Source organism: Lynx rufus, unplaced genomic scaffold, assembly GCF_022079265.1.
Source record: "Lynx rufus isolate CCGP_SWC_20201006 ecotype Redwood Valley unplaced genomic scaffold, mLynRuf1.p SCAF_18, whole genome shotgun sequence".
In the NCBI taxonomy this organism is placed as follows: domain Eukaryota; kingdom Metazoa; phylum Chordata; class Mammalia; order Carnivora; family Felidae; genus Lynx; species Lynx rufus.
This window is the reverse complement of record NW_025814832.1, coordinates 18,313,969-18,341,525: the sequence shown is the minus strand read 5'-3', so window position 1 is coordinate 18,341,525 and position 27,557 is coordinate 18,313,969. Positions and strand designations below refer to the sequence as shown.

The 27,557-nt window shown below is 42.1% G+C and overlaps 1 protein-coding gene across 3 annotated transcripts; it reads right to left on the bottom strand.

The window, feature by feature from the left end:
• Positions 1 to 1,757: 1,757 nt before the first annotated feature.
• MMD (monocyte to macrophage differentiation associated) lies at positions 1,758 to 27,557 on the bottom strand. Of its 3 annotated transcripts, none has more exons than XM_047081002.1 (7): positions 27,275 to 27,557; positions 19,810 to 19,891; positions 16,315 to 16,475; positions 13,342 to 13,416; positions 11,498 to 11,599; positions 9,602 to 9,671; positions 1,758 to 3,639 (listed from the first exon to the last, which is right to left on the bottom strand). In XM_047081002.1, the coding sequence occupies exons 1-7, from the start codon at positions 27,298 to 27,300 to the stop codon at positions 3,439 to 3,441; spliced, it is 717 nt and encodes a 238-aa protein (XP_046936958.1). In that variant the 5' UTR covers positions 27,301 to 27,557; the 3' UTR covers positions 1,758 to 3,438. The 3 variants fall into 3 exon arrangements, with proteins under 3 accessions (XP_046936958.1, XP_046936955.1, XP_046936957.1); XM_047080999.1 differs by lacking the exon at positions 27,275 to 27,557 and adding an exon at positions 20,842 to 20,981; XM_047081001.1 differs by lacking the exons at positions 13,342 to 13,416; positions 27,275 to 27,557 and adding an exon at positions 20,842 to 21,039.

Sequence of the window (27,557 nt, the reverse complement as noted above, 5' to 3'; positions counted from 1 at the left end):
AAGTCTGTCCTAAACACACTTCATCGTCGGTCTTTCTCCTTTAACCTGCCCCTCCCTCTCTCCTTTTGCTCACTGCACCCTTCTGGTAAGCCCAGTGCTAGGCCACGAGTGGAGCAGAGGTGGATGAGACTTGGCTCCTGCCTTGAGGGAGCCCAGTCCCAGGACAAGAAGGAGCAAACAAACTCAGCCCCAACACAACACGACAGAGGCCACCATATCAGTGCTGTGCAGCCATAGAGGAAGGCATCTGATGGCGGCTGGGAACGAGGAAATGTTTGCCAGGGTAGGAGGAAGGCTGGGATAAAGGCATCCTGGGCGGAGGAACAGCAGCTACAAGGGCAGTGCAAAAGCACCAAGAGGGCATGTTGTTGAGGGGGAAGGTGGTGGGGCTGGTGTCTTGTAGGCTTTAGTCTGAGAGAGAGGATCAGGAAGGAGTCAGCATGTGAAGACACCATGCTTAGGGGTGGACCCAAGTCTTACAGGCTAAGGGTCAGTGGAAGTTTTAAAGCAGGAGAGAGCCGTGCTTAGATTCTATTTTGGGAAGATAATGCCACCTGCAGTGTAAGAGGCTGTGCTTGTTCAAGGGATGGAGTCAGTGGCAAGGGTACATGGGTAGTAGTGGTACGTTGAGGTGGTCTCAGCAGTCTGAAGGCAGCTCACTAGGGCTTGGTAGCTCCTTGCAGCAGGAAGGGGTGGGGGGAGCGGTAAGGAAGCAGATCAGGGAGTGGTGACCGAGGCAGAGGTGACAGCTCTGGCTGGCTGGCTGGATCTGAGGGTGACACGAATCAAGGATGGGCATGTGGCTCTAGCCATGCCATGAACTAAGATAGGGAATGTCAGAGAAATGGGCTTGGCGGTGGGCGGATAAGGAAAGATAATGAACTCAGTTTGAGACAGGCAGAGTGAAACGTGCCGAGGGGCCATCTGGACAGTTGATGAGAGAGGTCTGGTCTTCAGAAAATACTTTTAGGCTGAGGATACTGATCAGGAAGGTAGAGAGCACAGGAGTGGGCGGATGCTCTAGAAACAGATGAGGTTACCCCGGTGGGACTAGGGGACAGAATTATAGGGAATAATAATGTTTCAAGATACTTGGTCTTCAAGATTAGGTTTGATGGAGGGTTGCCTGAGGGTCTACTGAGGCTCTAAACTGCATGAATAGTGTTTTCTTTCCCATGGCCATTGCAGATGAATTTTCAGTTCAAGTTTCTTGACTGGTTTGTTTTTGCTGGCTTTGAAAATGCAGTGGTGTATGGTGAGTAGGAGGCTTTGGAACCAGAGGGACCTGTGTGCCTGTCCCAGCTCCCTGACTCTGGAGGAAGGAGTCGAACCTCTCTGACGCTGCACTGTGGAAAAGGGAGTGAGCTCGGACATTCACACACTTGTTTGCGACATGATGTAGGTTTGGTTGCTTATACAAAAGTGTGTAACCTCAGCCTTGCAATGTATTCCATAAGCTAAACCAAAAGACTTCTCTTCGTAAAGATACATCATTTATAAAATTTACAATCTTTAGCATATTTTAAAGTGAAACGTGTGCTGATTTTAATGTTTGAGCTGGCTCTGGCATTTCAATGATTAAAAAGTGGGCTAGAAAGTTCTAGAGGACAGGGCACATTTGTTTCTCTTTTCATCCTGACTTTTCAAAAGAAAAAGAAAAAAAGGCGAGTATACAGATTACAACGCTAGATGAGCTCAAGCTCTCAAAAATGCATTATCATCTCCACAGTCATCTAATTCAGAGACAGTGGAACAAATCCAAGTAACAAGTTTATTCTAGTCTACAGCACAATTTTTTACATACATTTTAGTGGTTTTGACAGTGTTACTTTTGAGCAGACTTTAAATTCACAAAAGTTAATATATTAAAAACAGAATACACACAAAACCACAGGCATCAGGATGGTCAGAATCATGCAGGTAGGGGTGGTCTGGTTGGTGTTATCACTGGGCGCCTTGCCTGTTTAAGAATTCACCAGCAAATACCAGTTCTTCCCAAATGAGAGAGTTCTACATATGCACACCCAAAATAAACCCTCTTTTGAAGCCGCATCAGTGCAAAACTTCAATGAGTAAGCCTAAATGTTTCATCAAACCAACTATTCCACTGATTAAACCCAGTACTTGCAAACAGTCAATACCAGCACCAATCTAAAGGCAAGGTTATTTCATTTATTAAAACACCAACAGGAGATTAATAAACAAAGCAACTAAGGTTAATCTTAATATAAGACACTGAGGGCAAAAACCAAAAATGATATATTAAATACCACTCCACTGAGCTAGGACATAACCCATGAACTACAGATGCATGGGTTTCTATCTGTCAAACAATGCTTTTAGATATTTTGCTACGGAAAAGAAAAAAAGTAAATCAGGAGATGCAGGGGAAAGATAGGAATGTGAATTTGTGCATCTAGTTCCACAATTGAAAATGAGTACCAAACTGATAATAGTAAGCTAAGTGACAGTGACTTCACTGATGGGCACCAAGCAGGCAGTACCACTATTCACTGTAATTCATAACACTCTTCAGGAGTCTCACGTGGATGGCCCCTCCAATAATACCATCATAACACAGACATGAATGCTCATCCACTGTTGAAAGGGACCCTGAAGAACACATAGCAAAGACATAGAGAAAAAGTTGAGTCCTTTGAAAAAGTTAATGATATCAAAATACTTTTCTATCACTGGTAAACCAAACGAGGTCAAGTATATGGCCCAAAGCAGCATGGAATTCAGAGTCAGAGGTTGGCAGAAAAGTTTGGAAAACCGCAGTTTTTAAAAATTGGCAATTTCTCTATGCTTAATAAAACTATCAGAAGAGGTATAATGTTTGTTCATTTGTGGAATGTTGACAGCTTGCTGCAAAAATTCACATGAATGAGGAACCGCAGAGATGCGCTTCGATGAAATATTCTTTAAAAATTTACAAAAAACGAAACTTTCTATTTAAAAAATAACCATGTTATGCCAAGATGAAACATGGTAAAAGTAGTGTAAGTTCTGTCCATGATTCTTCACACAGCTAATGGGAAAGTGATAGAAACAATTTTCTCCTAAAAAGGAAGCTTTGTTATTGCACTGACTTTTACAACCTGACCTAGTAATTTAGAAAAATCATGTAGTAAAATCTGTAAAATTAAAATACAAAATTCTGTTTTGTAAACATCAGTTGGCCAAGTCTATCCAGAGTCCTTCATGATAGTGGAATGGAATGAATAATTAATTCACTACCTTATTTATCTGCTGTGAAGAGGGAAATTCCAGAACACAGCTTTTATACTTTCACAGTAATTATATTCAAAAGATATAAAGGAAGTCAGTGCAGTTGTCTTTGTTTGTCTTTTTCCCTCTGTGCAACCTTCGGCTCTTACCCCACTCCCAAGTGCCATAATTGAAATAATACTGGTTTCGAGACCTAGTACAGATTGGTCATAAATGTCGCATAAAGTCTGTAGGACTGCGATAAAGGTATTTCCAAATGGCATAGTAATGTACCGCAGCTGCCGTGGCCACAAACAGGTGCCAGATGGCATGGGCAAATGGAATGATGCCATCACTCTTGAAGAACACAACTCCCAGGCAATAAATTAAGCCCCCACAGGCAAGTTCGTGAAGTCCATCAGTGTTATTCTGTCAACAGAGGAAAAAGAGAAAGAGGTTTTGATGTTACTCGATGTGACAAACTAAAGAGATAATTGCAATTCCCCCTGAGCCTGCTGATTTTCTAGACAATGAAGTAGCTGCACAGGCTGAATCCCGGTCCGTAATCATGAACTTAACTTAAAAGCCTCTCATCCATCAACCTGGATTTACCCTGGGGGTTGACCATCTTGGACCGGAGCAAGCAGTCGGGTTACGGAACCCACACTCTACTCATCTACAGCATGTTGAAGCAGATTACAATCACATCCAGACATGGGAATTCATTTTAATAAAGTATAATCCTTGGCTTTCATCTTCTCCTTTAAGAGCTTCTTCCCTACTAAGGCACGGCCACACCACTCCATTTAGAATTTACATCTGGGCCCGGAGTTTCACTTCCCTTATCCTCCTCAAACGCTGGACCACACCGATTCCTTTTCTGAGACTCCCCTCTGCTTGTGTGAGCTTACAGCTTCCTTATGGCTGACACAGGAAATCAGAGCTACATGTGACCTCGGAGATCAGAGAGCTTGTAAGGAGAACATACTTCCTAACCTTCTACATGTTGCCAGGCCTTTTTGTCTGTGAGCCTGGGCGTTTCTTAGCTTAGCAGGAAGTTTTGTGCTTTAACATAAAAAAGAGAATTTTTAGGTTGCTCTTGGTTTTCCAAGACCTCAGCCCATCTTCAAAATTAAACTGGTCTGTGTGAATGAGGGAAAGAGAACACAGGCAGGGTTTGGTTGAGGTGGGGGGGGGGGTGGATGGATGAAACAAGTCAGTCCCCTGGATTCCTGAGGACTAGGAATAGAAAAGTCTCAGGTTCTGCAAGGTGGTGGAAACCTAAGCCAGATTGTGGCGAGGCCCTGGAAAGGGACAGGTGTGTGGGTGTCCCAGAGGCCTGGGCACTGATGACTGCAACCTTGTGAGCCCTGGAGCCTTGGACTGCAGCCAAGTCCAGCAGGGAGCGTGGGAAAGCTCTAACGCAGCCACCAACGTGAAGGGGTCCCATGTGCCTAGACAGTGGCAGCAATGGACAACCATGAGCCAAGAACCAGGCATGAGGACCCAGGGCCACAGATGAGGATCAGTCCTTTCTTCAAAGTTCACATAGGCCCCCTGGTTTTTGTAGGATCAAAAGATGGGGAAGGAGCCAACCCAAATCGACTGATTCCAGATTTTTCATTAACCTTGGTAAGATGGAAAGTCAGCCAGATTGATTTTTATCAGAACAAACAAAAAAAACAAAACAAAAAAATTCCAATACCACACATTTATCATTTCCTAAAGGTTACAAAGCAATTAATATCCATTAATTATACAAAATCCTCTGGTATGTGCATTAGGGGCATTTTTTTTCTAGAAAGTATTCATCACATTTTTAAGGAGGCATATAATTCCTAAACAGTAAAAGCCACTCATCTAACATAACACAACCTCCTCATTTTAGAGATGAAGAGAGTAAAACCAGAGGAATGAAGTAGCCTGAACAAAATCATAGAGCTGGTCACTGCCCAAAAGATACCACTCTTCTTCTCTTTCTGCTAAAACAATAAGCATGAGACCAAGCCAAGTATACAGGTTGGTTCTGACATAACATTCTGTTAAAGATAGCTCCCTAAGACACCACATTTATCAACTTTCAAAGAACCAGACCATAGTTAATCCTAAAACACATTTTCATCATGACCCATGTCATTACTTTGTTACAACAGGCACTGTTTGAAGCATTTCCATATATTTACTCAGTTAAGCTTCACAACCCTAAATTAGGTACTATTATCCCAACTTTACAGATGAGAAAACTAAAACACAGAGAGGTTTCATAATTTTCTCAAGGCCACATAGTTTTTAAGTGTCAGAATGGGGTTTGAATCAAGGCAGTCTGGTTCCTGAGCTTATATTCTTTTGGGGGGTGGGGTGGGTGGGTGGGAGGGATGGGTCATTTTTTTGATTGATGATTAATTTACAGGGTGTAATGCATAAATATTACATGAACACCATGGGTTTTGATAAATGCATACACCTATCTAACCCATATTCCTATCAAGATAGATAACTACCCCAACACCCCCTCCCAATCCTGGACAATCTCTTTCACCAAGGTAACCATTATTCTTACTGCATTAACACAGACCAAATCTGTTTTAGAACTTCACATAAATGGAATTATAATGTATGTATATTTTTATGTCTGTTTTTTTGTATTTGTGAGATTCCTGCATGTGCTTATGTATATCAATCATTCCTTCCTTTTTATCACTTAGCATTCCCTTGATTTATTTATTATAATTTGTTTATCAATTCTTCCCATCTGGGGCTTATGGAGGTCTTTCTGTATATGTTTTCATTTCTGATGGGTAGTACCTGTTGAGTCATAAGTTTATGCTTAATTTTATAATAAACTGCTAAACAATTTTCCAAATAGTTATACCATTTTATACTCCCCGGAACAATGAATTAGGGCTCCAGTTAGTTCACATCTTTGCTAGAATTTGGTGTTGTTAGTCTTTTTGATTTTAACAGTTCTACAGGATATATTCTGGTAGCACACTGAGGTTTTAATTTTCATTTCCAGGATGACTAATGGTTTTGGGCACTTTTTCAAGGGCCTACTGGATACTTGAGTACATTTCTTTGTGAAGTGCCTGTTCAAGTGTTTTACTCATTTTTATAGGACTGACTATTACTCATTTGGAGTGTTTTATATATTTCATATGCATGTCTTTTACCAGATACACATAGAGAAAGCAACCGCTGTATTTTCCCCCAGCCTGTAGCATGTCTATGCATTTTCAAGTTCATGGATCTCTTCTTTTGCAATATCTAATCTGTTGTTAAACCCTCCAATGAATTTTTTTCTTAACATATCATTTTCAAATCTAGAATTTCCACTTGGTTCCTTTTTTATAGTTCCATATCTTTTCTGAGATTCTTCATTTGTTTACTCATTATGTTTGGAAGTCCTTGTATGTAAATTTCAACATCTCTGTCCTCTTTGGATCTGTTTCCATTGACTTGTTTTTCCTTAGGTGTGTGGTGTCACCTTTTCTTGCTTCTTGTTTATCTAGTATATATTTATTTGAATAAATGGATGCAAGCTGTTGGAGTACAGATTCTGTGGTCTTCCTTTTAGGAATGTTGAGTTTTGTTCTGTAGGCAGTTTATGTACAGAGGATCAGGTATATTTGTTGTGGCAATTCCAGGGCAGTCCTCACTCTAGACCTAGAGCAGTTCTCCTAAGACATGAAGGTCACCTTTCTAGGTTCGGTTGAACACCTGAGTTGTTCAGCATGGCCACTCTGGCTGGCTGGACCCTGATATCTTCCAGCACCAGGCACCTCTGGAATCTCAATAGCTACTCTTGACCTGGGCATGCAGAGTCTTGCCCTGTGCAAATCCAGCTTAGTATCTGGGCAAGGATTCAGGGAAACCCCTTTGTAGATTTCTGGAGATGCTTCTCTGTGAAGCTCCCTCCTTTCCAGGATCCTAGCCCAAAACTGCAGCAGGCTCAGTAGCTGAAATGCTGATTTCTGTTTCTTCCATGCTGACTGCTGCTTTCTGGCTCCCCTTTCTTTTGTCGCAGTTTGGAAAGTGTCCCCAGGGAGAAAACTGGGGTGAATTTGAAGCTCATGTTTTGGTTTCTGTTCCCTCAAGGAATACAGTCCTGTGTCTGCAGTCCAATACCAAGAAACAGTTGTTTCATCTACTTTTTCCAGTTTTATATCATTCTTTATGGCGTAAGAATAAGTCATTTGGTTCTGACCAGAACCAAAGCTTAGAGTGTCCAGTCTTACTGTTGTTAGTTCATATGGCTTATGAGTTTCTTTTTGATCTGGTCTCTGTCTAGCTCTCCAGCTTTATCACAAGACTTGTGCTACCTGCATACTTACCCACCTCATGCCCAGAGGCACACTCAAACAGGTGCACACCCTCATGTTCCAAACAATGAACTATTTTCAATTCTTCAAAGGTGTTAGTGCTTTCTCATCTCAGGGCTCCCTTCATGCTATATTCTTTCCTATTCCACTTGTATCATCCTTACTATCTCTAGGCCCTTTTTTGTCTTTATGAATCAGCTTGAACACCATTTCCTCTGGTGCTTGGCTCAAGTGCTCCCACAGCAGCCTACACTTTCCCCAAAGACATAAAAACTTCATGATAGTTTCTTATTGAACATGAATTGTAGTTTCCTGCTTGGTGCTAAGGTCTATGGGGGGAAATGTGAGGATTATCCTGTTTGACTATCATAAACATTAGTCACTGACTACTGTACAACTTGTGAAAATGCCAAGATTTAGGCTAGTAAAAATACTGGAGAAACCTGCTCTTATGGTAGCCAGAGGGAATTTATTTGATGTCCTACTCTAGTGATTAGTAACCTACACATACAGACCTTGCTTAAACTGTTTTGGGTGTCCTGATTTGCCCTCCAACGAGATGGCCTGCAAGGCAGATTTTCTCATTTCCATTATTCATCTCCTTCCCTTCACTACTCCCTGTTACCTTTACCAACTAAACTATATGGATTTCTAATGCTAGGTAATTATTAAAGCTACCATAAAGCTCTTTAATCCTAAAGAAACACAACTTGCGACATTCTCATAAGACATATTACTGAAAACAGCAAGCAAACCTGTAACTCCTAAACCTTTAACAGGTATTTTGGTGACCAGGGCAGGAGCTATGTACATTCTTATAATATGCCCATGAGCTCAGGAGTGAAATGGTAGATACAAGCCTTCCGACCTCTATAGACTGAGAAAAGAATTCAAACTGGACACAGTGTGAGTTCCTTAATTAACAACATAGTGGCTAATGCCAAACAGTGTAGAGCGTAGGATACTGGAGCTGATGGTACGAAGCTAATGGCACAAAGTAACCAGTTGGATGGGATCACAAGGCCATAATGCTGTTTTTCTTTCAAATTGACAGAGGGGTGCCCAGGTGGTTCAGTCAGTTAAGATCTGCTCTTGATTTCAGCTTGGGTCACGATCTCATAGTTCATGAGTTTGAGCCCTGCATCAGGCTCTGCACTGACAATGTGGACCATGCTTGGAATTCTTTCTCTCTTCCCCTCCCAGACTCGAGCTGTCTCTCTCTCTCTCAAAATAAATAAATAAACTTAAAAAAAAAAAAATTAACAGATAGGGCCGCCTGGGCAGCTTAGTTGGTTAAGCATCCAACTTCGGCTCAGGTCATGACCTCATGGTTCATGGGTTTGAGTCCTGCGTCAGGCTCTCTGCTGACAGCTCAGAGCCTGGAGCCCGCTTCGGATTCTGTGTCTCCCTCTCTCTCTGCCCTCCCCTGCTCGTACTCTCTCTCTCTCTCTCAAAAATAAATATTAAAAAAAAAAAAATAAAAGAAATTTTCAAGCAAAGTTAAAATAAAAAAGCACTTTTCTAAGAAAGAGAAATAATTTGACTTAAAACCAAGTGAAAGAAAAGTAAAAGTGAAGACTTTTGGGAAATATTAAATAAAATGTTCACACAACTGAGCTCTTCTGGTCCCTCTAATTCTTAGGATTTAAAAAGTCAGTAATTTATAGTTTTTTCATTTTAAGACATAAAAAAATTTACCCTCTTCTGTGGATTTAGGGTTAAGACACCATTTCGGGCAGAAATACCCCTCCACCCATAACCTCATGGGTTATGGTTATGGTTATCCAAAAGATAACATAACCCATGAGGTTATCCAAAGAAACACATACAGAAGATTACCATATGGAAAGAAACACACTTCAGTGTAGAACTTCTCTAAACTCCAAACAGTAGCTAAAACAGATTGTTGGCGCTTTGCTATTTACATACTTTTTCTTTGGAGTCTCTAGTTAATGGACACGTCATAATTTCAGAAAGAAAAACTACATATCGTATCTATACACACATGAAGAATCCCAGCAATTAAAAAGGAAATTAGGTGAAATAACTAAAATTATGAAGCCATTTCTTACCATTGATGTCACCACCAAAGCTGGAGAAAACCCCATTGTGAGATAGAAAAAGAGCTCAACCACCTTATACCTGCAGGATAGAAAGGCAGTTCATTTTATGTATTCCTATAATACCTAGTCCAGTCCCATACCAGCTTTCCCTTTTTTCTTTTGAAAGAGAAATGCAAAGTCTTCAATTATCCCAATGAACCGTATTTTCCCAGTAGACCATTAGGGCTCTAATTAAAACACTATAGTTGAGTGACAGTGAACTAGCATTCCTCTCAGGACTGAAATGGCATCAAACTCCATTAGCAACTTGGAAAATGTTTTCTGCCAAAAGGAGTTACTGTTGCATCCAATCCACCATGCATTTTCCCGCTTCCAATCTCCCAGTGTTTGCCCTCATTACTGCCCCAATCCACAGCTACAAGAAGCTGAAATTATCATGATGGACAGGACAGGGATGCCATATGGGGCCAGGCTTATCAGTGGCGGAGGGGCAGGAGCCCTAAGGAATGAAGAGCATACAGTTTTCTGTCTCTTTATTTTTCATCTGCACAAACTCCCAACTTGTAAGGCTCATCCCATGAGGCTACAGAATGTCCGAAAACACTAAGAAATATACTCCACTGAAATTTAACTTGCATTTCAGCCTAATCAAAGGAGGCTCTACGTTCCCTGGAGGCAGGGGCCAAATTTCATTTATGTTTGGATGTGCAAAGCCTACCACAGTGCCTGGCACTTTAGGCACTCCCTAATATCTGCCCAACTGAATGGCCATAGGTGACTCACATCTCATTCTCCATGTTTTATACTCAAGATTCCACCATGAAGTAACCTTATCAGGGACCTGGGGAAGAATGGGTTTGTGGGTTTGCTTTACATTAGGAAGCCTGGAATAGGAGAAAAGATAGTTGTTTTACTCTACTTTCTATTTTATCCAAGGATGTAAGTTAGGGGTCCGGGCCCAAGAAGCAAACTGTTCTCTTGGATTTATATACACTACATAACACCACTCAGAACTGCTAATTGTAGTGAAAAATGCATTTAAGTGAATTTCAAAGTCAGAAGTTAGTGAAAACTACCATTTTCTTCTGAAAAGAGAAAATAACTTAATACTTTATGATAAACACAACATGTTCAATTCTGAGAGCCATTCTGCCAACAACAGGTTAAGCTAATAAACTGTATTCAAAGACAATGATTTCATGCTTGTGGGTTTCTCAAATTCAGGCATCTGAAGTAATGAAAAGAACCATGGAACAAGAACTAGGACACTTGGGTCCTAATTCTACATGAATCGCTAATTTGATGCACATCCTAAATGTTCTCATTTTTTTTTTCTTAACCATGAGGCAGGAATAGATGACTTTGAAGGTCTCCTCTAGAGCCATCATGCTAAATCTCAACAGGCTTTCCTTTTTATATTGCTTCAGATTTCTGACTATGGGCAATGAATAATGGGTTAAAAAATGTGCCCTGTGATTAGGATGCCTCTCCAAATATCCCCTTTCTCAGGGAAGCTTAGTTTGGAACATCTTCTGGGTTCCTGTCTAGATAAGTGTTGTTCTTATCTGTTATCTTCAATCTTCATAGAAAGCTTGAGAAGCAATTACTTTTCTCATGGGCTAAGCGTAGATTACAGAGAATAAGGCTAAGTTCGCTGATAAGGCCAGTCACCTGAGGATCGTCCCTCAACTGCTTCCTGTCACACGTGTGCCATTCAGTTCTTTCCACAGCAATCTACCAACAACGAATACCAAATGGTTTCAAAGATTTGTTAAAAGCAATATATATTCTATTTATGTATTTCTACTATTTTGAAGTGCAAATATAAAGCAAATTATGTTGTAATGTCGATAAAATTTAGGCAGTTAATTTTTAAACTATCAAATGTAAATTACGTTCTCTTACTTTTCATGGTAGAGAAATACATAAATGGTTCCTCCAGCTGCCATGAGCCAGATAAACCAACGCATATGAGATGCCAGGGGTCCAAGTTCACGGAGATTTAACCTAAAAAATGTAAACATGACAACAAAGAACAGAAGTGATAAATGAAGGGAATTCACAGGACCCGTGTTTTCCTCTAGGCCTGAAAACTGGGGGAGCAAGCGCTAGCATAAAACCAGGAGGAAAAGGCATTCAACATGCCACGGAAGTATTTAGGCAGTTTGGGCAAAATTAATAAAGATAAAATTGTCAGTTGACCTTTAAGACTTCGAATTGTTCCAATGTGGTTTAAAAATAGAACCAGCTAAAAGGAGGTATGAAGTGAGTCCCATCACACCTGTGATGCCTGACTTGCCTTATAAGGCAGACTGCTGTCAGATTAGCTTAATTCTGATAATGTATCTGCAAGCGGACCGCTTACAGAGCTTAATGAGAACCCTGAACAAAATCCTGAGCCAGGATCACATACCCACAGCGGATACCTAATACACAGACCAAGTATCTGCATTACCAATCTCTCGGCCAAGAGAGAACATGAATTAGCCCAACGTATGTTATGAAAGACATTTGGTCAGAATTTTAACTGTGGACTCTTGTAAAGCTTGAGTTTTAAGATGCTGCAAATTCATTTGTACTCATTTCATATTAAGAATGGACATGAGAAGAAAACCAAACGTTATTCTGATTGGCTACGACTACAAAACGATTATTTCCAGATGGAAAAGGCACCACCTGCCTATTGAAAACTACATGAAAACAAGTTCCTTACTGTAATATTTGATTCCTCAGCCAACTTTAAAAAATTTTATTTACTTAAATTGGGGAGCACTTCCCCAAAGCCTGTAACTGTTCTCGCTCCAATATGATACAGACCTATAATTTAGTGACAAGTATTAGAGAGGGAACACACTTTTTACTCCAACAGACAATTAGGTTTCTTTTTAATGATGGATGCTGCGTAAGTCAGAATGTAGAGGCCTGTTGTTTCTAGTGACTGTAGCAGTTCATGGCACAACATGAATTTCTGAGTGTTTAAAACTGGATCATGTCTTCGTAGAGGGAATCGAACGTTCCTTTAATTTAGGTTTCAAGGCAACAACAGATTCTACCTGATCTGTACCAAAAGAGGAGAAAGATTAAAAAAAAAAAAAAATGAAGAGAATGCTAGGTATTTTTTTTTTTTTAATATATCATTTAAAAAAAAATAATCTGTATGGCCAGTGAGGGGCTTAAACTCACAGCCCTGAGGTCAAAAGTCACACGCTCCACCCACTGCGCCAGAATACTAGATATTTTAAGCAGCTAATTTGTTTAGTTCTTCTACTCATATAAGCTAAAGAAGACATGTACTCCATATATAGTAGCTACTGTGCTGTGAATTGAAAACGATAAATTTCAAAAGCGAGCTTGTTTTCCTCACACGTATTTACAGCATTTCCACTTAAACAATTAGATGTCCAAGTATTATGAACAGCAGCAAAAGCAGAAAAAGAATGTGGAAAGCAAGGGTGACATATTTCAAAAGACAGAATGCTACCTACGAACAAGTTCTTAGCGCTTCCTCTTGAATAACCCAGTGCCAGGTATGTATTCTGAACAGCAGTAACATTCTCCCCTTAAAATCTGCAATCTGACCCAAGTAAATAAAAAATTTAAAAAAGCATGTATGCATGTGTACTGGCAGGGGGTGGGGAGGGGGGGCATATGCATGGGGGCTGGGGCAGGGACCCGAGGAAGGGAGGGAAGGGGGACAGAAATTCTATCCCCAAAACGCTACCTTCAAAAATAGAAAGAAGGTATCTTACCATGGAGCGTAAGAAGCAGCAATGAAGAAATAAATAACCATTCTATCACACATGTGAAAACAATGTTCCACTGTCCTAGTGGGGGAAAAACAAGTTAGCAAGTTTTCAGAAAAGTTTCAGACTGGCAGCATGGGTTATCACTCCACCGTGTTGTAATTTCCATTCCTGTTCTAGTTCCTTGGGGCAGTTATAACTTGGCTTTCAAAGGTATTGTTAATATTATGAAGCCACAAGTAAAAGCTTTACATTACTCTTAAGCTTGCCCATGCGATACTCACCATATTTGAGATAGAGTAATCAGGAACTCCAAAGTGGTTAAAAAACAAACAAACAAAACCTGTCTTTTCTGAGGTTTTCCATTTCTTTTAGAGCCTATGTAACTGAGAAAGAAAACTCCTCGAGGGCAGACCACCCCTCAACCCCTGTCATAGTGCAGGATGTGAGGTGGTTTTTCATGCCTTTTTAGAATACCTTCAAAAAATGTTTCACTTCAAATAGCTTAATGTAGATGTAAGTTGTAATAAAGGAAATTCAGAAACTAACTTAGGAACAACAATGACAAAAACAAAAACAAATAAACAAAAAATTAAGAGGCATATTTGCTGCAAGCAGATAGCCACCTGGATTTCTAAATGAGTTCCTCCTTCCAAAACTGAAAATTCAGGAAGTGTACAAAGATCTGGCTCACTGAGGTCTAGTCCCCAAATGGATTAGACAGAACCTGCCCTTTACTGAAGTGATTTAAAAGTGTGAATGCACTGCATCGTCTTGAATCCATTTTCAGTGTCCAAGTGGTGAGAGCTGTGATTTGGTGGAGTGCTACTGTTACATTTTTCCTCACCACACACACAATGTCGACCAAAGCAAGTTGAGGACGTTTTAGTCACGGTTAGCGTTAGTCATGTTAGTGGAGGCAAAATAATTTAGGTCACAGGTCTCAAAGGCTTACACTACATTAATGCTTCTCAAACTTGACTGCATATCACCATCACCTGGGGAGCTTATAAAATAGTCACAAACTCCAGTCCAGAAGATTGTAATGTATAAAAGGGCTAGAACATGGGGTAGGGGATGGAGGGAAGAGAGGAATCTTATTATTATTATTTTATTTTATTTTTTTAACTCTTTGGATGATTGTGATTCCTAGCCAGGTCTGAGGCCTTTCTGATTCTGCTCTCTAGATTATTAGGCTCTTGTTACAGAAGGTAAAGTCAGACCTGTAATGTTACTCAAGATCCATGACCGGCTTCTCTGACCCTTACTCTCCACACAGGGAAAATAGACATAACAACATTTCTATCATAGAGTGTGTGTGAGCATTAAATGAGATCATGTGGACCATGTGTTCATTAGCATAGTATCTAGCACATAGTAGGTACTCAATAAATGCTCATTCCCTTGCCTTTATAAATTAAGGCTATATTTGGATCTATAAAAAAATGAAGACAGAGCAAAAATCCACACGTGGCTCATGATTCTAGCAGTGCTATTTCAAGATTCAAGAGAGCCTGGTTTCTGTGACACCTTCTTCTCCAGCCCCTGGGAGAGAGCCCTGAATACTCAAGTATGCATCTACAACTCTTTATTGATTCAGAAGTCTAGACATCAAAGCCAAGTCAGCCGAGACAACCACAGGCACTGGGTTGTGCCAGGACAATAACGAAGTGCTCTGGCCTCTGATCTCTGTGACAGTGTGTGCTGGAGAGACGGGTACTTTTGGGGCTCTCTTGTGAGTATGCCTCAGCAAGCCCTCATGATCCGATGCTGTGGTTTCATTTTTGGCCCAAGGAACTGCCACCTTCTAGGCAAAGGTGGCCGGCTGGTAACTGTAAGCAGTACTGAGAAGGGTGTGGTGAAAAACTCCTCAGGACTGGGAGTCAGAGGTCCTGGGATGATCAGACACTGCTGGGGGTCACTGACCTGGGCAAGGTAGACCACTTGTAAGCCTCAGTGTCCCTTGGTGAAAATTAAGGGGTCTGGATTAATGACCCCTAAGAATCCTTCCTGCTATGAAACTATGACTCCACACACAAGGAGACCGGTAATCATCTCACGAACCTCAAACCCTGTTCTTAAATACTGGATTGTCTGAATGTTTGAGATTTTTTTCTTTGGACATTCTGTAAAACCGAAAGCTATATTCTATTATTTTAAAGCACTCTAAGTCTGCTCGGAATACTCCTTTTCTGAGAAGAAGTGTTGTGCTTTGGGGTCGTACAGAATCTATTCCATAAGCAACTGAATGGTGTGCTGCATCTCTTGTATTCCCCCAAATTAATCCTTCACCCAGAGGAGGAATGCTTTTATGTCCTCGTTGGGAGGCTAACGGGCTTGGTATGGTTTGGAAAGTACCTGACAGCTAATTGTAGCAAAATCTGTGAACTCTGTTTGAACAGATACACAGCACCCAATTCCGGAAGCTGAACTTTGCAAGACAATAAACCCAAACTGTAGCAAATCTCCTTACATTACAAAGTCCTGGTCATTTGCAATTTTCAGATGATTTTGGCATGCACTGTCTCATTCACCTATCACAGAACCCTGCGAGTCGGGCATTGTTAGTCTCATTTTAGTAATGAAGACACAGAGGTTCCGTGGGGTCAGGGGACTTCCGAAAGCGTAAGTGGCAGGGCTGGGCTGACTCCAAGTTCACTGTACTCTGTCACTACCCCACAGCTGCTGCGCTCTTAGGGCATCCTTGGCGCACCCGACAACATTAAGAGGTCTCAGGATTCCACATTGTAAGGCCTGGGGAAACAGTGTGGTTTTGTCGGCGGCTTCTGAGAAAGGCCAGCTTTCTTAGATACATATGGGGGTCCTCAGAGTATGTCCAATCCATAGGAAATTTCCTGAATACAAGGCAAGAAGACATCTAGCTCCTCTACTGCTTCAACCTGACGAAACATGCCAGTACGGGAGGCTAACCTGAGTCAACTATTCTGATCTGTTGAAATAGCGTGCTATCCACGGTACCTTAAGTGGCTCTTTTTCCATGATACAATGTGAAATACTGTGGAAACAATGAAGAGGGCACAGAGGCCCATTCCATAAATCCATGCAGTTATCTTTTCCCAGCAGTCGTCAGACAGCCGATGGAGGAGGGCACTGCCCACAATGGCCGGAACAATGAGGAACTGAGGGAAAGGCAAAGAAAAGTAAATATCCTGGGTTTTCCTAAATTGAGACCTTTGTTAAAAATACACAGGTTTAGCAGGGACAATTTTAGAAAGATAATTTTAAACATTTGCCTCTCCTGGATAATCCTCACCAGAGCCACACTGAGTTGGCAGCTATGGCTGCTCAGGGCCCAGGAACCGTGCCCACCAGCAGGTACTGAAGTCAGCAGTAAGATGTGACATTACTCAGTTGTTGCAAAGCAGATGTTCTTTATCCTGATTTCATCACGGAAGAACAGATTTCATCCTATTGTCTAATGTGATTTTGAGTAGGTACTTCAAATATTCAAATGCCAAGCATATACCCAGATTTCCCAGGGAGGTCTTGCTTTAAATGTTCTTTCCTATTTCCCCCATGAACTACTGACATCTCAATATTTCAGCAAAGGGTTAAGCCAATGAATCGAGTCAATAAGTATCCTAATGCGCACACCACACACACACACACACACACACACACACACACAAATCAACTGGGCAAGTCATATGTCCCAAATTTTAGTTTGGATCATTCCACCAATTTGGGAACTACTGCAAAGTGAAAGCATTTTTGGGTTATTTCATTTTTAATAGCACCTTTCAAGTAAGCAAGGGTAATCCACTCTCCTGTCATCTACTCGAGTAATTTTAAGAAACCAGAACCTTACAGGGACTTTTGTTTCCTGTACCATAGTTTACACTCCACATGGACACCGATTTCAATGTCTGTCATAGGAGTATGAGTATGACTAGTGAATTTTTTTCTTTTAAAGACTCCATCTTTTAGAGACGTTGTAGGTTCTCAGTAAAATTGAAGAGGAGCAAACATTTTATATTAACACACATCCTCAGGAAAAAATAAACTACTTTATTAGATATTAGAGTACACGTACCTGGCAAAGAATGCAAAATTGAGCAATCTTCTCTCCACACCCCCATCACCTACTTTTGCCCTCTTCCAACAAAAATATCCTATCCCCTAGATAAGATCAGCACTAAATATTCAAATGCTGAAGTTTTCACTGGCCCAGAGAGTATGAGAAAAATCAAAGACAATAAGGTAAGTTCTTCATAAGACAGAACTTCATTTATTCTGAGATTATGTCCTTTCTACTTTTTCATGTTAAAATACCCTCTCTTTAAATGAAATGATGATGACGGAAGAAATGTTACTGCTCTCTGAAATTCAAAAATTAGGGATACAGTTTAGTAAAGTTTAATAAGGTGACATTTCTCTTCTAAAAAATTAACATGGAGGTTTTGTCAGTTTTTCCCTAACTTTGTTTTTTACAAGTATTCCTTAACTTATGACATACCCAGAAGACACGAGGGACCAATCTGGTCCGTCTCTAGCAAATAATATTCCTAGAGGTGAACTGTGCATCTCTATAGCCAAACTATGATATTTAAGTAGTTTAAGTGCTCGATATAATGCTAAGTAAAAAACACTTCGTTGATTACTTTTATTGATCAGTGGTATGGAAATTATCAAGGCACTATACCTGTAACTTTCATCAGTGTTTTGTAATTGGTAAATAGAAAAAAATAATGGATATATATTGGAGCAATGAGTGAAGGAACAGGCCACATAAATTATTATTCAGGCTTTTATATTCCTTATATCCTAACCTTGCCCTAGATTTACATACATACATACAAGCACACAACTTTTTCTTATGGGTCTGTGGGCAATTATCTTCAGAAGTAATAATTTACTTTTAGCTGTTAAATTCATCGAACATCTGGTCAAGAATAAAAGCTGGATATCCTGCAGGTTTGGGAGACAATCAAATTAGGTGTGCATTCTTTAGTCCAAGTTGGTACTCTAAACATTTTGACCCTCTGGTGAAAGCTCACTTTACATAAGTGTGTCACTAAAGTGAAGACAGGGGTCACATCAAGTCTAGAGAATTCCACTGAATCTTTCCTGTCCCCAGAATCTAAGCCATGGGTCTAAGGAGACTGTCCACTAGAGAGGTTACTCCAAATTTCATTATTGAAGCTCTTCTACAGAATCCAGGGCAAGCATGTCAGCTAGTAATTTTTCTCATTAGCTAGATTCAAGCATATTAATGATTTAAATAAAAGTCTTTTTAGCACCTAAGGCACAAGGACATCCAGTGATAAATGAGGATGATGTCTCAGTATTAAGTAATATGTGAATTCCATCATTACAGTACATAAAACCAATGCTTTACAAACTTTGATTTATGCTAAGGAATGACCAAATGGTGTTGTTCTATTAGATTATAAAGGAGTCCACTGGAAACCACAAAGTTTATTTGGGGGTTATTTGGCATCATTGTTTTGTTACAGAAAATACTAGAACTATTCTTTGGGGAAGATTAAAGACATGAAAAGGCACAACTGGAATTCAGGCAAATTTAATTCTTAAGACATATGTATGTAACCTATATATTGTACTAACGTTGTCTAAAATAATTACATTAGCCTATTCTAAACACTGGTCATGAAAGGATTAAATTGGCCTCCTTCTCTATTTTGTATCTTCAGACTATGCAGCCACAATCTTTCCTTCAAAAGTCTCAGTAAATGCAACTTTCAAAGGGAATAATGAAGCCATAGATAAAAAGAAATTCACAATGACACAAGAAAATGTCAATAATACATTAACAGGAAAACCATGAAAATACATGTTCCTGAACACAGCACGCAAGTAGAAGAAATGTACCAAAGTGTTAATTTATGTCTGGGTAGTTTTGTTTTTCTTATATATTCTTCAATATTTTATAAGTTTTTTATAATGAGCATGTTTTGCTTTTTAAGGAAAAAAAAAGTTCACTAAGAATTTAGGGATCAAATCAGCTTTTCCTTCAAGATGTGAAATAATATGGGCACTGCAGAGGTTGGGATGGTGTGCCTACCTGTTTCAAGGGATCATTTAGTAAGAAAAAGCACCCTTTTCATCAAAACCGTCAACTCTCCTGGCCACACGAACACAGTTGACCGTCTTGAAAGGGTGATTCACTTCATTTCAGAGGTGACAGTCCTCATAAATTAGTTTTCTTTGGTTTTCCCATAACTAGAGTACTTACTACTATTGCTCTTTTAAGGAAGATCTTGTCAGAGAAAGTCAGTTTAGGACCAACATTGCTGACTGTAGATCAGAGCACTCAAAGCGTTCGACATGTTCACAGTTTCTGGTAACATGACCCAGCACTGATATCCTGAGAGCGAAGGTCACAGAGGTAGGCACATCCAACTAACTGGGCTGAGGGGACTAAAGATAATAGCCCGCCCTCCCACCGGGGCCCTTTGGGAAGGATGCAAAAGGCAGACAACGCATACTCACTGCATGAGTGTAACAGTTAGCAGCATGTTCGTAACAGGTTGGTTTGTAGCGGCCATTGGCTGGGGCCCGGTGGTTCATGAACCTGTCCAAACAAAAAGACATCACGTGAAAAAGCTCAAAGCGTGTGAAGAACAATGGGGAAGGCTGCCAATATTGTTTGGTCCATTCTAATTGCAGAGGGGACTGCTGGAAATACCTAGTTACGGGAACAAAAACAAAGCCACCAAACAGGTGTAAACTGAGCCAACAATCATGATCTGAAAGCAAATGCCTTAGTTCACTGGATTAAGTATTCTTTCAGTTTAGTCAAAAGAAAAACCTTCTACCAACCAAAAGCAAATAGAAATCCTATCCACCCCCTTCAACTCATACCCCACCCCCATGCTAAAAAAAATTACAAAGAAAAAAAAGGCACAACCAAATCTTAAATCTTAGGGGAAAAAAACAAGGGAATTTTTCTAAACTTTAAATGCCTGTAGCTGCCATTTGATGAAAAGGGACACAATACAAGGCTTCAATTTTCTCTCTCAAAATGCATAAACCTTTATACATGTTGATCCTTACATCCTACATTTCACAATTAGCAGGCCCATCCAACTGGTTTCCCTATATTGTATTACCTGTGCCAGCACAGAGAGCTTAAATAAATGATGCTGGGCTGCGTCTAGGCTGCCTAAACAAGAGATATGTTTTTACCTGCATTCTTCCTGAATTAAAAGTTTGCTTCCAAATCCAAATATATGACTACTACCTGATACTCTGGCTATACAATTCAGATATACTTGGGGCGCCTGGGTGGCTCAGTCAGTTAAGTGTTGGACTTCAGCTCAGCTCATGATTTTATGGTTCGTAGTCCGAGCCCCCCATCAGGCTCCTCGCTGAAAGTGCGGAACCTGCTTGGGATTCTCTTTCTTCCTCTCTCTGCCACCCCCCTCCCCACCCCAAGTAAATAAACTTAAAAAAAAAAAAATACACACACAAATATGTGTATGTATCTAAATACCAATATCTGTTATACATATAGACACATACCCATATTCCACACTTCCCTTTGGGCCAACTCTGTGGAAACAAGTGCACAGTGAAAACCATGAAGCATTCTTCCACTTCAGTGTGTAGGTGAGGCTCTCCCCAAATCCAACCCACACCCGTGCCATGTTTTCTGAGGGATGCTGGTTTATTCTGTCTGTTCTGTTGGAAAAGGGGAGATGTAAGTTCAGGCAGATAAAAAAAAGCGGCTGCCTGAAAGAAGCAGATGCAGAGAAACCAACAGAGGTAAAAGAACCCCAACAGCACGCAGGTCTCAGAGGCGCCACTGCATTCCTGGGCTTGGAGCCTGCAAGATGTCAACAGCCTTTGCACTATAAATTACCCTTTTGCTTCAGCTAGTTTAAGATGGGGGAGCGGGGAGATTTTGTTATTTGCCACTAATGAGTTCTGACTAGTCACACCTTATTAATCGCCATGATGAAAAATGGTACCAGGCTGAACCAAACGGCAGAGCCAGGATGCCAAAAATTGGCTGAAGCACATGGTCAAGGCATCCTAATCAGTGCCTGGCGTAGGAACAAAAGACTAGCATTTTCTCCCTGAATTAAAAGGGCCTGTTATCCTTAGAGCAAATAAATAAAAAAGAAGACAGCAGTGCCTGTTAACCCAATATAGAGAGTTCAGATGGAAAATCCACTGGGGAATGAATTTGGGACAGTGAAGATATTTCACTTGCACCACCAATGAGTTAGTTATCTAACTCGTGTGCAGAATATGTACGGATTGAATGGAATTCGCCAGATGGTCTGAAAACTGTTTAACAGAAACGTGCAGTTAACAGCTTCAGATTTTATCCAAGACATTCTCGCACATACATAAATAAATCTTTTTCTCCCCTGATAATCCTTTAAATAATTTTACTAATTTCCTAAGGGGCAAGAGTGTTGCTACAGAGCTGTTATTAGTAAAGGGGAAAATAATTGCACTCTTGGGAAGAATGCTTTCAAAGTGTCCCAAGCATTCAAGGATCTACCTCATCATTACCCCGAGACATAACAGAGCTATAAGTCGCATAACCTATTAGGAATTATATATATATATATTTTTTTTTTCAATATTTATTTTGAGAGAGCACCTGTGAGAGTGGGGGAGGGGCAAGAGGGAGCGAGAATCCCAAGCAGGCTCCATGTTGTCAGCATGGACATGGGGCTCAATCCCATGAACCATGAGATCATGACCTGCGCTGAAATCCAGAGTCTGATGCTTAACGGACTGAGCCACCCGGGCGCCCCCCTATTAGTAATTTTAAAGGGTAAAGAACAAGATGGTGGAGGGTAGATTGAGAGTGTTCTGTTTAGGGTGCAGTAAGTAGGGTTTGTCTACCCACCACCAGGCTGAGGACTAAAATAGCAATTTATATCTCTGGCAGCCCAATCTAAAAATAGTCAAGCCATTACACAGCAACAGGGATAGACTTTCACATTTTCTCCTAAAAGCAAAGAAGCTGGGTGGCCATGTTTATGACAGCTTAGTCCCTGCCCACCCGGAATCACTCAGGGTAAAAATAAACTCGTAAGTTGTAGAGAAAAATATCCCACCCATGTGACTTCAGGTAGTCTCTCATGGACAGAGCCAGATTTGCTTCTAAGACCAGCGAAGAGCAAGTCTGCGAGGAGCCCATCACTGTCTGGGGCTCAGTGAAAACCATGGCACAACATGTTCTGCTGGGAAACTGACAGTGCAATTTGTCCATTTGTCCCTGATCTGCCGGGGTACAATCAAGCCTCCAACATAGCCTCCTGAAGAAATCGTTCCTAAGACCTAAATGGAAAGGCAGAAGTAAAATGCAAATCAACGCCCACACAAGGAACCTATTCTATTCTCTTCCTCCAAAAAGAATGAGAAAGGTCCTCAAGTGTTACGGAAAACAGTGCCCATTTATGGAAGCTGCCTCTACTTCAGGCGGAGTAACTCTAGAAGAGAGTTTCCAGAGTGTTTTACTGGGTTTGAGGGAAGGCGATTTAATCCTGGGTGTGGGAACCACACTTCTATAAGGTTTTTAGTCACGTTTGTTCACTCATCTCCTCACTTTCTTTCAACACTCTCTCTTGCTTCTCCCTTACTCAGGGAGAAAGGTGACAAAACTTCAAAACTCTGGAGAGAAAGAACAGATAGCCCAAAGCACTGGGCCTTCTGAGAGACTAGATCCGCATCTCATCTGTAGATCTCTGAGGCCCAAGGTCAAATCCCAGAAGCTGTCTTTGATTCCTAGGTGTTCCCCATTCTCCAAATACAAGTGTTGTCAATACCACTTCCAAGTATACTCCAGATCAGCCTACTCTAGACAGTTCCACAGACCCCACCCTACATCAAGACATCGACCTCTCTGATCTATAAAACACAAATCTCTTCATCAGTCTCCCTACTCGTCCCCCCATATACTGTCTTCTTCATTTGGCAGTCACAATAGTCTATGAAAACCAGATCATAGCACACACCCCAACTCTAGCTTAAAACCTGCCTTTGGTGGCCTGGGCCCCACCACTGCTGCAGCCTCAGGGTGCCACCTTCCTCCCACTTTCCACCCTCCAGCTACACCACCTCCTCTCTGCTCCTTAAAACACCAAGGTCTTGTCTGGCTCAGGGCGTTTGTGTTTGCTGTTTATTTCTGCCTCTAACGTTCTTCTCCAGAAGGTTCAACCCTCCTCACCTGTCAAGCTCAGCTCAAGTGTCAGCTCCTCAGAGGTTTTCCTGACCATCCTACCTAAAGTATCATTTCAGCCCTCCCCATCCCACCAGGGCCCTTACCAGAATTAGTAAAAATTGGGCTTTTTTCCCCCACTTTTGTATTTTTTATTTCATCTTTCCCCATGGTAATGTGAATTCCACGAAGCCCTTCTTGTTTACCATTTCTTTCCAATCCCAAGCACAATGCCCGGCTTACTATTGGAACTTAATAAGTGTTGAGTGAATAAATAGAAATTCTGGCTGTCGCTTAACTATTTTGTCTTAATCGAGAGGTATCCCCTTGTCAATTAGTTTCACTGGGGATCCAACAGGTTCTGTATGTAATAAAGAGAAAGAGGCAGTCTTAGGGCCAAAAGAACCTTAAGTCTCATGAAAAGGCAAAGACCATGGACGTTCCAAGGGCTCTTTCAACATCACTTGATGGAGCAATGTAAGCCAACCCTGACACACAGCACCGTATTATTAGCCAGTTTATGAGTGAGCGTGGTGTGGTGTTCAGGAATAGTGTCCACTGCCAGAGGTGATGATAGTGGTGGAAGGCATTTAGTTTAATTATTGAATAAGAGAGAGGCATAAGAAGACTACTCCATGCCTGTAATTCAGTGTTCTGAGAACATATTTAAAAAAAAAAAAAAAAATTAAATTAAAAAAAAGGCAACAGGCTGTCCTGGAAGACATCCTAATGCTCACGAATTGGGTACTTTACCACGTTATCAGATCACAAGGCTGGGGCTGGGGAAAGGAGCATCCTTCTTGGATTTTCTGTAGCAAGGCTGGAGAAAGGGGTATATATACCAACACAATACAGTAGAGGCTCTGTGGACCCTCAGCCTCAGCGCTTTACACACGGATGCTGTGATGTGGGCAGGGAGACAGAAACAGGCGAACCGGCAGCGGTGGGTGGTGGAGAGGGACAAAACACTGAATTGAAATAAATGGGTCTGCCCTTTCCCAGCCATGTGATTTTGGCAAGTTCCCTTTTACTCTCTACCTCGATTTGCTCTTCCATTAAATGGGTATAACATTTATCTTCCAGGGTTAGAGTTGAGAAGGAGACAGACGAGTAATATGCAAATAGCCAGCCACTGCCTGGCACAAGTAAGTACTCAATAAATGTTAGCAGCTATTCTGATCAGTCAGGGATGCTGCCATAGGGAGAAAATGACTCTGGGTGGGGGGGGAGGGTGTGGAGTGAGACTCAAATGTGGAAGATATGCTCTGTGTCCCAGTGGCACTTTTCATATCCTAAACTTTTTGAGAAGCCATGCATGCATAAAACCCTCCACTTAGCACAGTGGGCTACACTTCCTTACAGCCTTCTGCGGAAATGGCAGAACCATAGAAGTTTATCCAAAGCCACAATGACCACCAAGTTTCTATTAAGAACAAACCAGCAAGGTGTTCATTTCTTGTAATTTAGGCACAGCCACAAACTACAGTCTAATGAAATGTTTTTACTGCAATCAAATGCTCTTCAAGGGAGTACCGATAAATCTATCTGGAGAAGCAGACACATGCATTCAAAGACAGTATGTCCTTCCCTCCAGTTTTTCTGTAACTTACCTGCCTATAACTTTTCTGAATGCTCAAAAGATACATAATGAACAAGGCTCTAAGGGGTGATGAATAGCACCCTCAACATTTTAATGTTGGAGACCACAAAAACCAGGATTTTTCTTAAATTAATTTGTATTTGCAGGCTTCATAACCAAGTACAAATTTATCCTTAGAAATGGCTTTCCAGTCTAGTCTGTAATAGAAAAACAAGCAATTACGTGATCATTCAATCTTCAGAGAAAATCAGGGTAGGTGTAGATGCCATCCAAAAAATATATGTTAAATATCCATTCCTATTGTGCAGTCACTGAGAAAATTACAAAGTCTATGCCACACCAAAAGAAAATACCTCTAGTTTTCATTTTTAAATGAAAGAAGTGGAGTGCAAAATCACATTACTACATTGATAATAAGGGCTGGATAAATTAGCATCCAGCAAAAAGTAGTTCAACCAACTGAGATAGTGGGATCCTAAATGAAGGTGTTTTTTTTTTCTTTTCATTTTTCTGAAGATTTGTTTTAACGTTTGGGCAAAAAAAGGGGGGGCTTTTTTTTTCTTTCTAAAGGAGAATTCAAAGGACAGGAAAGAAATACAAATTCAATCAAATAAGGAAGGGTAATTTCACAGAATATTTCCACTGTTCTCTGAAAACAGGAAGAGCACAAGATGTGCAAAGAAGTAAAACCAAATCAAACAAACCACATGCACAGGGCTTTACCAATCATGTCTCAATGCAGGTTCCTTTCTCCCTTAAGACCCCTCCAATCTTCATTCCTGACTTCAGTTCTAAAGCCAGACATCATGGTTCTTTTTTGCCTTTAGAAGCACTGATACCATGTTCCCACCTGGGGAATATTGCCAGGCATTCAGCACCCTGAGTGATGAGCAATATTCAGAAGTTAATCCAAGTCTTCAAACTGATTCACCCTTCTAATGGCACAGCCCACCCCAACTCTTCCTATGCATTTTTGGCTCCTTTACCTTTGGGGCCTGGGGGGAGGAATGAGAGAAGCATAATGGGTGAGTGGGCATGGGAAGATTAGGAGGTTGGAAAGAAAAAAAAAAAAAAAGTACAGTTTGAAATTCTGAAATAAAAGGCAACGTCTAAAACCTCAACAATAACCTCCTTGGAGGATTTCATGCATTCCTTGTCTTCTTTCAAATTCCCATTACTGCACACCAAGCTTGCCTGCTAGTGAAGGTCTGGGAATGGGGCCACGGCTGACAGATTCAGACAAAGGATGGAGAGTGAAACACAGGGGAGATGAACTTTCACCCACTTAAACGAAGAAGAATTAGAAAAAAAAGCCCAGAGCTTCCTCTCGGAACCATGGGCCAGCCCCCATCCATGGCTAAATGGCAGACACCCGAGTCGGGACTAAGGCCACGGTGCCTCCCTAGGCTGGCGTTCCCACCAGCCCTCCAGTGAATGAGCTGCCGGCCAACCTTCCGGTGGCGCCTCCTCGGTTCCTCCTCCTCGTTTCCTAACACAGGCGCCTCAAAGCAGCTCTTACCACCCGAATGCTAACTTGCCCCTTCGCAGTGCCCAACACAGCACCGCCCTTGGACGCTAAGCCAGCAAGCTCAGAGAACCAGCAAGGCCCGGACCTGGCTGGGCAAGGCTAACCCAGTGGAGCATGCCTCAGTTTCCCTGTTGCTAGGACCGATCACAGACAAAGCACTAAAACGCCCAGCACCCCGGTTTACGACAAATCAAACTGCAGGGCGCAGCGGCTACCCGACCCCTGTTCCGCGCGCCCCGGGAGCCCCCCACGCTGGGGATTTGGGGTGGAGGCCACAGCCGGGGTTGGCGGAACCGGGGTCGGCGTCTGCGGCTGCGGTTTGGGTCCATAGAGCAAGGCACGAGCACTTGCCGGGATGGGGGTCGGCAGGATGCAGTCGGGTGCGCAGTGGGATCCCGTGGGAGGAGGGCAGGCTCGGGGTTCGGGGTCCGGGAACCCGGGTCAGGCACGAGATCCCGATGCTGGGAGGAAGGGGATCGCCCGGGGACGGCAGGGCGGGGAATCCCCGGGGAGCTGGTCCCCGGCCAAGGCGCGGGATCCGCGGGGGGATGGATCCAGGTGAGGAGCCGGGACCCACGCCGGACGAGGCGGGATCGGGGACCCGCTGCCTGCACGGCCGGCGGGGCAGGGGCGCCATCCCTCTCACCGCTGGAATCGATTCTTGAACCGCATTGATCCTCCGCTCCTCCTCGGGGGCCGGGAGCTCCGTCTCGTCTGCGCCGGCGGCAGGGCGCGCGGCCCTCATGGGCTTGGGCTGCTCCGGAGGCCGCCCGCGTGCCCGGCGGACCGCTCGGCGGGGCAGGCTGGAGTGGGCCAGGCCGGGGGGTCGGGACAGGGTCGGGGCCAGACCGGGCGGCTGGGGGCGGGAGGGAGGCCGCTTAAACGGCCCCCGCGCCTCCCGCCTCCCGCCTCCCGGCTCCTCCGCCCCC